Source organism: Nannospalax galili, unplaced genomic scaffold, assembly GCF_000622305.1.
Source record: "Nannospalax galili isolate Female #2095 unplaced genomic scaffold, S.galili_v1.0 scaffold842, whole genome shotgun sequence".
Lineage (NCBI taxonomy): Eukaryota > Metazoa > Chordata > Mammalia > Rodentia > Spalacidae > Nannospalax > Nannospalax galili.
In genome coordinates, this window is record NW_008349291.1 from 539,342 (window position 1) to 552,707 (window position 13,366).

The 13,366-nt window shown below is 43.4% G+C and overlaps 1 protein-coding gene across 1 annotated transcript in view; it reads right to left on the reverse strand.

Moving 5' to 3' along the window:
* Positions 1–9,900, reverse strand: part of Nlrp5 (NLR family pyrin domain containing 5) — a 54,908-nt gene extending 45,008 nt beyond the window's left edge. Inside the window, 3 exon segments of the mRNA XM_008846690.3 lie at positions 8,272–8,528; positions 8,530–8,606; positions 9,804–9,900. Of these exon segments, the coding sequence (XP_008844912.1) occupies positions 8,272–8,528; positions 8,530–8,606; positions 9,804–9,900 (431 nt within the window).
* Between the last annotated feature and the right edge of the window lie 3,466 nt (positions 9,901–13,366).

Consider the following 13,366-nt stretch of genomic DNA (forward strand, 5'->3'; position numbering starts at 1 on the left):
AGAGATGCCATCTATGTCACCTCTGTCCTCAAGGCTTGGGGACCATAGAGGAAGAGGGGGTGGAAAGAATGGAGGATGAAGAGGAGAGATGTGTAGTGCTGTCTTCTGCCGATGGCATGATTGTTCCACTTATGAACTCACAGCAGCTGTGGTGACCTGCACAAGATCAAGCCCATTAAGAATTCCAGCATGGCTGGGGGTGATGGCGCATGCCTTTCATCTCAGCACTTGGGAAGCAGAGACAGGTGGATCTCTGACAGAGTCCAGAGTGATCTACACAGAGGGTTCCAGACCAGCTGGAGTTACAGGGAGATCCTGTCTCAAAACAACACAAAACAAAATATCTCAGCATAGAGTGGGGAAGGGCTACAGAGGCCCAAACTCTAGCTAAGGAACTATTGACCATTGATGATGGCTCAAAGGAGAGTCACTTTTCTTTAAGGATGTGGCCCATGGTAGGTTGCCCATGTTCCAGTGGATGGCTCCACATCTATGTACACATGGGCAGCACTAATCGGACTCAGTGGATTATTTTTTAAAGAAAGGACATAAAGTTGGGAGGGAGATGTGTTGAGAGGGCCTAAATTTTCAAAGAACAAAAAATTTTAAAAGATCAAGGAAGTCAGATAGCTCACAAAACCCTGAGATAGCTTTGTCATGGTGTGTTTCATTGGCTAGTCTGCAAAATGGAAACTATACGCTCAGACAGAGAGTAGACTACACAAAGCACCAGATTCAAAACCAGAATTACCTTCCTATATGGACAACACACAATAAAATTAGTACAATTTCATTTACAGCTGCATGAAGGATCAAAATGTTAATAAATTTAACAAAGTATCAGATCTGCTTATTAAAACCACAAACAATCTAAAGAAATCCCATAGAAGTGAAAGATCATTCTGGTAGCAAGATTCAGTTTTATATTATGTGTGTGTGTGTGTGCGTGCATGAGCACCAAGGGTTGAGGTTGACTTTTGGTGTCTTTAATCTCTCTCAATATTACTGATTATTTTTGTTGTTTTTTGAGACAGGGTCTTCCTATAGTTACAGCCGTCCCGGAACTCACTATGTAGACCAGTCTGGTCTCAAGATACTCCTCCCTCTATCTCTTGAGTGCTGAGATTAAAGGTGTGTACCACCACACCCATTATTTATTTTATCTTAAAATATATTATTTTTATGTGTATGAGTGTATTGCCTGCATGTATATGAGTGCACCCATGTCATGAAATGCCCACAGAGGTCAGAAGAGGGCATCAGATCCCCTGGAACTGGAGTTACAGGTGGTTTTTAGCCACCATATGGATGCTGGGAACTGAGCCTGGGTCCTCTGGAAGAGCAGTCAGTGCCCTTAACCACTGAGCCATTGCTCTAGTCTCTCCTCCCCTCCCTATCCCCTGCTTTTATTTTTTGAGACAGGGTCTCACTATGTAGCACTGGCTGCCCTGGAACTTGATATGTAGAACAGGCTGATCTCATTCTCACTGAGATCTTCCTGCCTCTGCCTCCTGAGTGCTGAGATTCAAAATATGAGCCACCATACCCAGCTCCATCTTATTTTTTGAATCTGTTGCTAAATCTGGAGTTCACCAATACTGTTAGACTTAGCTGGTCGGCAAACCTCAGGAATCCTCCTGTCTCTCCCTCCCCAGTGTAGGAATTATAGGCCTATGCCCCTCCACCTGACCTTTTTACATGGGTGCTGGGAATTGAACTCAGATCCTTGTGCAACAAGTATTTTACAGACTGAGCCATTGTCTCAGCTCTAAGACTCAATCTTATTATGGTGACAATATACCCAACACTGAACTATACTTTTTAAAGTAATCCTTATCAAAATGCTAGCTGATTATTTTCCTCCCAGAAATTGTCAAGCTGATTCTTATGCAAATCCATGAGACCAAGAATGGTCCCAAAATACTGCAGATGATTTAGAGCATCATGTACCCCAAAGAGAGGCTGGAGAGATGGCTCAGTGGTAAAGAGTATTGGCTGCTCTTGCAGAGGACTGGAGTTTGGTTCCCAGCACTCACATAGCAGCTAACGACCATCTGTAACTCCAGTTCCAGGGGATCCAATACCCTCTATTCACCTCCAAAGGCATTGGGTACAGGTGATGCACCTACATATATGTAGGCAAAATACTAGTATAAAAAAATAAAGCTGTGCCAAGGATCCGAGTGCAACCGACCATGACTAGTAGTAATCAGATACATACAGATTAGAGACACGTGCACCAACATCTGTTATTAGCAAAAACAATGAGTCTCTGTAAGAAACAGCATAGTTTAAAATGAAATGGTGATCTTTCTTAAAGGTTAAAAACTCATTCAATTTTATGTCATACAGGGTTTATACTGAGTTCAATATTGTATAACTGTGTTAATTCGACTGTGAACCTAAAAATTTTATAGGCACTTTTGAAAGAGATGTATCTTTGCTCTGGAAATTGTTATTGAGTATGTTAAAGCTGTAATGAAATGCTGCTTCTAAAAAATAAAAAAATAAAGCTTCATGATCTTAATGTTGGGTAAGAGTTTTTAGATATGACATTAAAGTATAGAAGACCAGTCAAACAAATCTACTTTTATAAAACTCAGTAGCAGGGGGTAAAGGACTTGCTGTACAACCATAAAAACCTGAGTTTGGATGTCTAGAACCCACGTCAACATTGGGCAACTGTAGTGTCTGTCTATAATCCCAGCTCCAGGGGACAGAGACAGGCAGATCTCTGGAGTTCACTGGCCAGCCAGCCTCGCCAATTTGTAAGTTTCAGGTTCAGTGAAGAGATCTTGACTCAAAACAATAGAGAAATTAAGGAAGACATCACAACATTACACTCCGGCCTCCACATGTGCCAGCCTGGGCTAGCACACACAAACTTCACACACATATATGTGCACACATAAATGCAAGAAATACAAGGGTCTAATTCCCAAGGTAAAACTATGCACCATGGGGCTTTAAGCACATCCATCCTTATACCGTACCCTGCCCACAAACCTGATAAATGCTCCTCCCTTGGCCTTTGGTCAGTCAGTGCTTGTTCAACATCTTCTGATAGTTTAGACATTGTGCATTCTGTAACAGAAGAGAGAACAGTGTTCATAAAGTCACAGGACTTACCCAACTGGGGATGAGAATACCCCTTGTCAAATGGCTGAGGAGAATCAAGGCAAGCCACAGGGTTCAGAATATCTGATGACTAATGAGGACCTGGAGTCAGGCCCCAGGGTACAGCACAGCAGCAGAGATCACAGAGCTACATTGCATACTGGTTTGTTCCTTTACCTTTCCCTATACTGTTCTGCCTACCTGCCTAGAGATGGCACTGCCCACAGTAGGCTGGTCCCTCTCATATACCTTAGCATAAAAACGCCCCACAGACATGTCCACAGGCTAATCTGATGGAGGAATTTCTCAAATGAGAATCCCTTTTTTCCAATTGTCTTTAGCGTGTTTCAGGTTGTCAAAAAACAAACCAGCACAGTAGCTAAATGTGAGTCCGAACTATTGATTCTCCTACCTCTGCCTCTCAAGTGCTGTGGAGCCCAGTTTATGTGGTGCTGGGGATTGAACCCTAGGCTTTTGTGAATGCTAGACAGGCACTCTACCAACTGAGTTATGTCCTTAGGCCCCCTTTTAAGTTTTAATTTATAATAATCTTTTTTTCCAATGTGTATTAGAGTGCTTATTCCTGAATAGGACACCTATTTCAAACCTCTGCCTCTCAAGGCTCAGAAGAGGAGGTGGAAAGATTGTAAGAGCCAGAGGGGTAGAAGATCACAAGGAAACAGTTTTCCAGACAGCTGATCATTTACTTGTATGAACTCACAGCAATGGTGACAGTGTGCACAAGCCCCATGCAAACTCAAATCACACAAAATCCCAGCATAGACATGGGAAAGTGGGTAAGAAATCACAAGACAATGTAAGGAACTTTTGCCAACTGATGGTTTCTGGAAGGGGAAGAGATAGTGTCTTACAAGGATGGGACTCTTGGTGGGCCTAGTGAATGAATTCATATTTAAGAGTAGTTGGGACACAAATCAGACTCTATAAGCCTTTAAAATGAAAAATTTTTATGTGTACGAATGTTATGCCTGCATATATGTAAGTGCACCCATGTCATGCAGTGCCTGCAGAGGCCAGAAGAGGGTGTCAGATCCCCTGGAACTGGAGTTACAGGCATTATTAGCTGCCATGTGGGTGCTGGGAATTGAACCCGGGTCCTCTGCAAGAGCAGACAGTGCTCTTAACCACTGAGCCATCTCTCCAGCTCCTTTAGGGCATGTATATATATATTAAATTGGGTAGGAGGTAGTGGAGGGGAGCTGTGGAGAAGGGAAGGCATCTAAATACTATCAAATTATATTGTATGAAAATCACAAAAATTCAATATTTGGAAAAAATGTATTCCAAAAATTAATGCATGACCAAGAATACTATTTTCTCTTTCTCCATTTAAAAAAAAGATATTTTTATTTCATGTGTATGAGTGTTTTTCCTTTATGTATATAAGTGCACTTTGGGTGTGTGTTTATGTGTGTGCGTGCCTGCCTGAGGGTGTCAGATTCCTTAGAACTGGAGTTAAAGATGCAAGTTAGATGCCATGTGGGTGCTGAGGAACTGCACCTCAGTCCTCTGGAAAAGCAGTAAATGCTTTTAACCACTGAACCACTTCCCTAGTCCCTCTTTCTCCCTCTTTATATGAAGACAATACCATGTATTAGTGTATTCAAATATATGTACACAGAGACACAAAACATATACTCATGTGCACATTCTAATACACATACTAAAAAATAGTACCTGGTCATAAATATTTTATCAAGTGTTTATGAATGATCTGGATATCGATTTGTGCAAATTAATACCTAATCAGAAGTATGTAAAAATTGCAGTCCTGGGCCGATGAGATGGCTCAGTAGGTAAAAGAGCTTTTTCTGAACCCCGAGGACCGGCGTTGGCGCCCATATGGTGGAAGGAGATGATTCCTTGGGTTGTCGTCTGACCTTCCCCTGCACTTTGCCACACGGCCCTGCTTCCGTGCCCTCCCCTCAAAGATGCAGTCCTTACTTTAGAGCCGTCATATATACAGGTCAGCTCTGCAAACAAGAGGAATAGGTGCTAACTTACTGGTTATGAGTTGCTCTACCTTATTTACTTTTGAGACAGGGTCTCCCTATAGTCCCAACTGTCCTGGAATTCACTATCTAGACAAGGATGGCCTCAGTTTCACAGAGATCCACCTGCCTCTGCCTCCCTAATGCGGGGATTAAAGACGTGCGCCACCGCACCTGGCCACACCTGACTTTTACATGGGCGCTAGGGATCCAAACTCAATTTCTTGTTGTGGGAGGCACTAAGCCATCCTTCTGAATCTCCATTCATCCTTTTGGTAAAAGCGTCACAACTTTTTGCTCAGGACATTTTTCTTTACTCAGTACCCAGATAACTTGGCCTATTATTTTTTTCTACATTACTGCCTCAGCCTAAAGCTTTTTAAAAAAAATTTAATAACCACATGATTAGAAGAAGCATTTCATTACAGCTTGCCTATTTTTTTAAATTTTAAAATTATTTTTTATTTATATGTATGAGTGTTATGCCTGTATATGTATAAGTGCACCTATGTTATGCTGTGCCCGCAGAGGAGAAAAGAGGGCATTGGGTCCCCTGGAACTGGAATACGGATGGTTGTTGACCATGTGGGTGCTGGGATTCAAACCTACGTCCTCTGCAGGAGCAGTCAGTGCTCTTAACCACTGAGCCATCTCTTTAGCCCCAAGCTTATTTCTTCTAAGAAATGATTCTAGGGGGCTGGAGAGACAGTTCAGCAGGTAAGATTATATACTGCTCTTGTAGAGGATGGAAGTTCAGTTTCCAGCACTCATGTTGAGTGGCTCACAACCACTGGCAACTCCAGTTCCAGGGGACCTGGCACCTTCTTCTGGCCTCCATAGGCACTGTGCTCAGATGCATATACCCCACTGCAGACACATACATATAATTAAAAATAAATCTGGGGCTGGAGATACGGCTCAGTGGTTAAGAGCACTGGCTGCTCTTGCAGAGGATCCAGGTTCAATTCCCAGCACCCACATGGTGGCTAACAACTCTCCTTAACTCCAGCTCCAGGGGATCTGATGCCCTCTTCTGGCCTCCATGGGCATTGTACACATGTAGTACACCTACACACAAGCAGGGGAAATACTCATACACTTAATAATAAACATTTAAAAATAAATCATAAAAAGGAAATGTTTCTGCACTTTGCATCCCTTTTGTCTGGTATAAGAACTTTTTTAAAAATTCTATTTTTATTTTATGTATGCGAGTGTATTGCCTGCATGTGTGTAAGTGCACTCATGTTGTGCAATGCCCGCAGAGGTCAGAAGAGGGTGTTGAACCAGAGGGTGATCTCCTGGATCTGGAGCTATGGATGACTGCTATGTGGGTGCTGGGAATTGAAGCTGGGTCCTCTGCAAAAGCAGCTAATCCTCTTAACCGCTGAGCCATCTCTCCAGCCCTGGTATAAGAGCTTCTTATAGTTCTCCTAGACCATACATTTGTTGTTGCTGTTGTTTCTTGAGTAACATGTAATACAAGCTAGCCTCAAACTACATAGCTGAGGGTGGTTCTGAACTCCTGATACTCCTGCCTCCAGGGTTCTGCACCGGGGTTACAGACTTCTGTCACCAGGTCTGGATGACATACTATTTTTATGATTCACACCCGCCTCTCTTCCCTGTACCAAAAGCAATGTATCTTTGGTAGTTAACACAATAAATTTAAATATGTGTTAATGAATATTAAATAGTGAGTCATCATTGTCACATCTTGGCTTGTATACTTGGTCAAGTTTATACTTTAGCTTGTGCCCTGGGGAACCCATTTCAATGGGTGGGTTTCAGAACCAACCACAGGGCCCGTGAAAGTTTCAGGGTACTGAAAAACCCACAGCACAGACTCAGTAAGCATCCCCTAGCATTTGCATTTCCTTTCTTTTGTTTCCTGCAGGTACTACCATGTACCTTCCATAGGAAACTTCTTTAAAACAAGAAGGGCTAACTCCCAAGTCACAGCAGGTACCTGACAAGCAGGACTGTGCTTGAACCTAGGGCCTTGTTCATGATAGGCAGGCACTTCCCTGCTGCGCCAGGCCCCAGCTCCTCACTGGGGGATTCTAGGCAGGCACCCTACTGCTGTGCCATGCCCCCATCCCCCACTGGTGGATTCTAGGCAAGTGTTCTACCTCTAAGCTATATGCCCCAGCTTTCTGCCTTTGATTTTGAGACAGGATCCCACCAAGCTGCCCAGGCAGGCTTCACACTTGTGACCTTTTGCTTCAGCAGTCTCCTTAGTTGGGATTATAGGCTTGAACCACAAGCCAGCAATTCCTATAGTTTCAATGGCTAGTTTATCCACCCAGGCATGGATTATTTCTTCTAAATTTTAAGTCTGCAATTGAAGAGAATTCTTCTGATAAAGGCAAACTGTCAGGACATTTTTGGTTTTTTTGAGACAGGGTTTATGTAGTCCTAGCTGGCCTCAATCTCACAGAGACCCAGGTATCTCTGCCTTCCAAGTGTAGGGATTAAAGATGTGCACCACCATGCCCAACTGAGAATAGGCAGTTCTAGAAATGACATTTCTCACAAGCATTCTAAGGGAGCCACACAACCTAATCCGAGTTCGTTGCTCAACCAGATAAGCAGGGTCACTCCTTAGACTGGAACCTCAAACTTTAGTTTATCTTGGAGTCAAGAGAGTGCCCCTCCACCAGATAACTGTCAGTGCACTCAATACATGAGTGGGACTCATCTTCTATATATTATCCCAAGGAACCTTTGCATTGGTCCACATCATACCTAGGATGCTATGATTCCAACAGGTGGAACCCAAGATTCAGTCAAAGAAGGTTTACAGAGTTACCCAGTAACAACGTCCACTCCGGAGCTCAAGTTTAGCTTTTATGAGAATAGAATATAACGTGTTTATTCATCTCAACCTGTCCTGTCCAGGCACATAAACTACCAACTTCTCCAGTACTACACAGGTGGGGCTATGCTAATTTCTAGCCAGCGAGAATGCAACCAATTACTTCTCACAGTCCAGACTCACACAGCAGAGGCAGACCCAATTAGAGAATGTGGATTATGCCCTATTACTAACTAAGGCTTGGGATCAAGTCTTTCCCCCATCCCTAGACTTGCCCTGAGTCTTACTTCTCATATCATTTTTATTTTCCTAGAGAGTGTCAACAGTTTCATGTCTTCAAAGATGCAAATGACTATTGCCCAAGAGACAGGTCCTAGGTAATACTCAAGGAGGAGAGAGACTACGCATTCCACACTGGCATTTTCCACTTGGGTCCTCGGGAGAATGCATGACGTCAAGTCTGAGTATTGAGCTTTTAGTAATTGCTTAAACATTCCGAGTTCTTCCTTGTCTAGTTTCCTGAGACACAACTGCAGCAGGTAGTTGATGAGGCAGGGTAATCTGTCTTCCATCCTGACGCAAAGGCTGAAAACTCAGGCTTTGGTAGGGAGGCAGGTTCTTTGGTAACATGAAGCAAGAGGGACCTGTGAAAAGGGTGGCTTAGACTCAGCAGCGAACCTTGCAAACCCTCACATCTGCACCACTGACCTCAGTCCACTTTAGATGGACAATCTCCTCTACTACTACTACAAGACACACTGACAAAAGCCCACACCACAGGTGACAATTCTGCAGGTCTTATGCCAGTCTGTCTCTCTATCTGTTACTAGAATCTAGGATCTGGGATGTTTTTATTGCTGTATCCTTAGACCCCAAACAGTATCCAGCACAGAGTAAAATTCAATACACCCCTCTAGGAATGCTATACTCAAGAAAATTGGCAAGTAGCTTCCCACCAGTTACTAAAGACCCACGACAGCTTTTTCAGACAGTTCCTTTTGGTGCCTGTCAAAAATGGGTTATGTAAATCCAGTCAAATTTGACTTAAAAAAAACTTGATGCAGGCATTACACTCATACACATAAAATAAAAATAAAATGTATTTAAAAAAGAGTTTAGTAGTTGCCGGGCGTGGTGGTGCACACCTATAGTCCCAGCATTTGGGAGGCAGAGGCAGGCGGATCTCTGTGAATTCAAGGCCAGCCTGGTCTACATAGTGAGTTCCAGGACAGTTGGGGCTACAGGGAGACCCTGCTTCAAAAAGACACACAAAAAAAGGAGTTTAGTGAATGAACTTGAACTGAGGGCCATCTGGGTTCACAGACTTGACTCGATAGGCCTTAACATATATGGCAGAATGCATGAGGTACATTGGGAGGCGAGGATGGGGGAAGGGTTCTAAATAATGATTAACATTTTTTGCATGAAATGTCCAAAAGTTCAATAAAAATATATATTGAGAAAAAAAAGTGTTTAGGGTGGCATATCCTAAATGACAGTGGTCGAAAGTCCACCTGGAACTTTCCTCCTGTATGCTTTCGTCGTCTCTTTCTACCCTGGTAGAGTTCAGCTGTAATGGGTTGTTAATAACACTAGCAGATACTACTTAGATAATTATATATTGAGTACTCATGGTGATGCTGTGGGTTCAGATACCACACAGGTAATTCCATCCTAAGAGATCTAAGCCTCTCTGGTGACTGTGGTGGTTTGAACGAGAAATCTCCTCCATATATTTGAACACCTGCTCCCCAGTTGGTCATGGTGTTTGGGAAGGTCATGCAATCTCTAGAAGATAGACCTGTGATGGAGGAAGTGTATCACTAGGGGCGGGCTTTGAGGGTCTATGTCCTCACCCCATTTCAAGTTCTCCTTCTGTTTTGTGTTGGTGTTTGGAGATGTAATCTCTCCACTTCCTGCTCTGGCTGCCTGCTGCCATGACTCCCCCGTCATCATGAACTCTCCCTCTAGAACCATCAGCCAAAATAAACTTTCTTCCCTAAGTTGCTTTTGGTCGTGGTGTTTGAGCACAGCAACAGAAATACAGTGAGCATCTGGGTTCCCAGGTCAGACTAGAAGTCCTGTGTTCAAGTCCTACTCTTGCAGTTTTCAAGGTGACTCTGTGCCAAGTACCTGAACCCAACCCTGAGGTTAGGTTGCCTGAAAAGACAAGAATCACAGCGCCCGCCTCTCTGAGGTCAACTGAGCACCAAGTGAAATCACACAAGTGGCCAGCAAGAGGTTACAGCCAGTGATCCTGGGATTCTTGAACAACACTCTCTCCAACCATAAAAGCAAACCTCCGAGCTAGAGTCATGTGGACATGGATGCCCAGGGCAGATGCCTCCCAGGTCATGAAGTCTGGCTCATAGAATGTAGAATGGTGTTTAACCAGGAATGGGGTGGGGAGACATTGTCCAAACCTTACAAGTTTCAGGGACGAGAAACAGGCCTTAGAGCTGTCACACAACACGGTAGCTTTGGCTAACATGTCATATTTCTAAGTAGAGATTTTAAATATTATCATGAAAAAAACTAGGTGAGTGGGTGCATATGTCAGTTTGATTCAATGTTTTCTATAACATACATTTATCAAGATGCCATCTTGTACCCTATGTAAAAAGGCTGTCAATTAAACCCAGTGGTTCACAAGCAAAAAAAAAAAAAAAAAAAAAAAAAAAAAAAGGACAAGAATTCGGGAAAGGGGCATGGAGGAAGAGGGTTGACAGGGGTGGTAGAGTGTATGCTGGGGAGACTGGAGAGATTGCTCAGTGGTTAGAGCACTGGCTGCTCTTGCAGACGACCTGGGTTTGATTCCCAGCACCCACATGGTGACTAACAACTGTCCCTAACTCCAGTTCCAGTGGATCTGACACTTCCTTCTGGCTTCTGAAGGCACTGCACACAGATGGTGTACTTACATATAGGCAAAACACTCAAATACACAAAATTAAAATAAATTTAAAACTGTGTAAGAGCTGGAGAGATGGCTCAGAGGTTAACAGCTTGTACTGCTCTTGCAGAGGACCAGAGTTTGAGCCCTAGCACCCATGTCAGGCAACTCATGGCTCTTGTAACTCCAGCTCCAGGGAATCTGATGCCTCTGGCCTCTGCAGGCACCTGAACACATGTGCACCAATGCACACAGAAACACATAATTTTAAAAAACATTGCAGATATGTAAAGGTAGTTATGAATGGTCCCTCCAGTCATCTCAGTTTTCACATCTCACTCCACCCCTCTCCATCCCTGACCCCCAAGGCTCAGGAAACATCACAGAAGAGGGGCAGAAAGAATATAAACTATCAGGATGAGGAGGAGTGTTGTAACACACTGTCTTCTGGACGTGACATGGCTGTTGCACTACTGAACTCACGGCAGCTGTGGTTACCTACACAAGATCAGGCCAGCCCAAATTTTGGCATAGATGGTGGAGGGGGTCCCAAGAGCCCAGAACTTACTGAAGAGCTACTGGCAGTTGACAGCTGCTGAAGGAGGGAAGATTCATTCTTCGAGGGTGTGATCATTGGTAGGTTTCCCATAGTCCAGTGGATGGCCCCAAACCTATGTACATGTGGGCCACACTCATTGGACTTAGGGGGGTTATCACACAAAAAAAGGTAGACAGGAAGTTGGGAGGGGGACATGTTAGAGGAAATATAGGAGGAGTTGGAGGTGGGAGATGGAGAGTGATTATGATCATATTTCATCGTATATATGTAAGAAATTCTCAAAGAATAAAAAAATAAAAATCCACCTTCCTGACATCAGCAAAATGTTTAAAAGAACAGCAAGAGTAAGGGTTAACAGTAATCAAAATTCATTATATCCATGCAAAAACTGTCAAAAATTTAAAAATTTTATTACAATTATTTATTTGGGGGGGCACGTGTGTAGAAGTCAGAGTTCAACTTGTAGGAGTTGGTTCTCTCCTTATATCGTGTTGGACCCAGGGTCAAACTCAGGTTGTCAGCTTTGTCAGCAGGTACCTTTACCTACTGAGCCATCTTGCCAGTTCCAGAGAACAGATTTAATACACATTTAAAAAGCAAAATCTAAGCCAGGTATGGTGGGGTACACCTGCAATCCCAGCACTTGTGGGGTTGAGGCAGGAGGTTCAGGAGTTCAAGGTTAATTGTAGCTACTTAGTGAGTTGGAAGCCAGCCTGGGCTACATGGACCCTGCCTCAAGAAGAAAAATTAAAACATATTTATAATTCAACTTAAGTCTGTGGGTATGAAGGATGAGGTTTAGATATATTATCATTATCATTATTATTATTATTAGAGATAGGGTCTCCCTGTAGCCTCAGCTGCCCTAGAACTCTCTACAGACCAGGCTGGCCTTGATCACACAGAGACCTGCCTGCCTCTATCTCCCGCGTACTAGGAGGCTTCCTTATTTTAACTCTACAACATCTGAAATTCATAGCACAGGATAGTCAGGACCAATCTAGTTCATTTATTTTTAGAATTCTGATTTCTCCAAAAGAGGCCAAGAAAAAGTGTTATAGCTTAAACCCAGGGTCTTATGCTTGCTAAGCATATCCCAACACTAAAAGAAACAAGGTTAATCTCCTTACTGAGAAAACTGCCCCTAGTTTTTTACTAACAGTTGTTTTCTGATGTGATCAAAGTATGATTAAGAATAGGTTTTTCCTCCAAATAGGCTGCCACCCCAAAGCAGTAAATGGCTATATAGGAAAACAGCCTGTAACAGATCAAATTCTGCATTTTCTTATTTTATTTTTGAAACAGGATCTCAGGTAGCCCAGACTGGCTTCAAACTCACTATTTAGCCAGGTCTGAGTTTGAACTTCTGGTCCCCTTGCCTCCGCCCACCCCCAAGGGCTGGGAATAGAACCACACCCGGTTTTGTTCAGTGCTGGGGATGGAGCCCAGGAGCCTATGCATGCTAAGCAAAGACTGTACTAACCGAGTCACATCCTCAGCCCTAGGTGCTGTGTTTTATTAGTGATGGGCAGAAGTGGAGAGAATTAGACCAGATTAACAGCAACTACAGAGAAAATGTGCATGTAATTTGGGAAAGTGTATTTTGAAAGAGCTAAAATATTCCTGGCAAACAGAAGGCAAGTTTTCAAATGATTTATGAGCCTGGCTAAAGTGCTTGCCACCCAAACATAAGGTTCTAAGTTCGGATCCCCAGAACCCATGTAAATGCTGGGTGCGGCAGCTTGCCTGTCATTACTGCCTGGGTAATTGAGATGGGGAAATCTAGAGCAAGCTGGTTAGAGAGACTAGACATGGAGGAGCTCTGGGTTTGATTGAGAGACCTTGACTCAATGAGTAAGGGGGGTTTACAAGAGAAGATGATTCCCCACATCAACCTTGGGCCTCCACATGTACACTCACATATAAGCACACACATGCACATAAATACACACACATACATGTGCCCC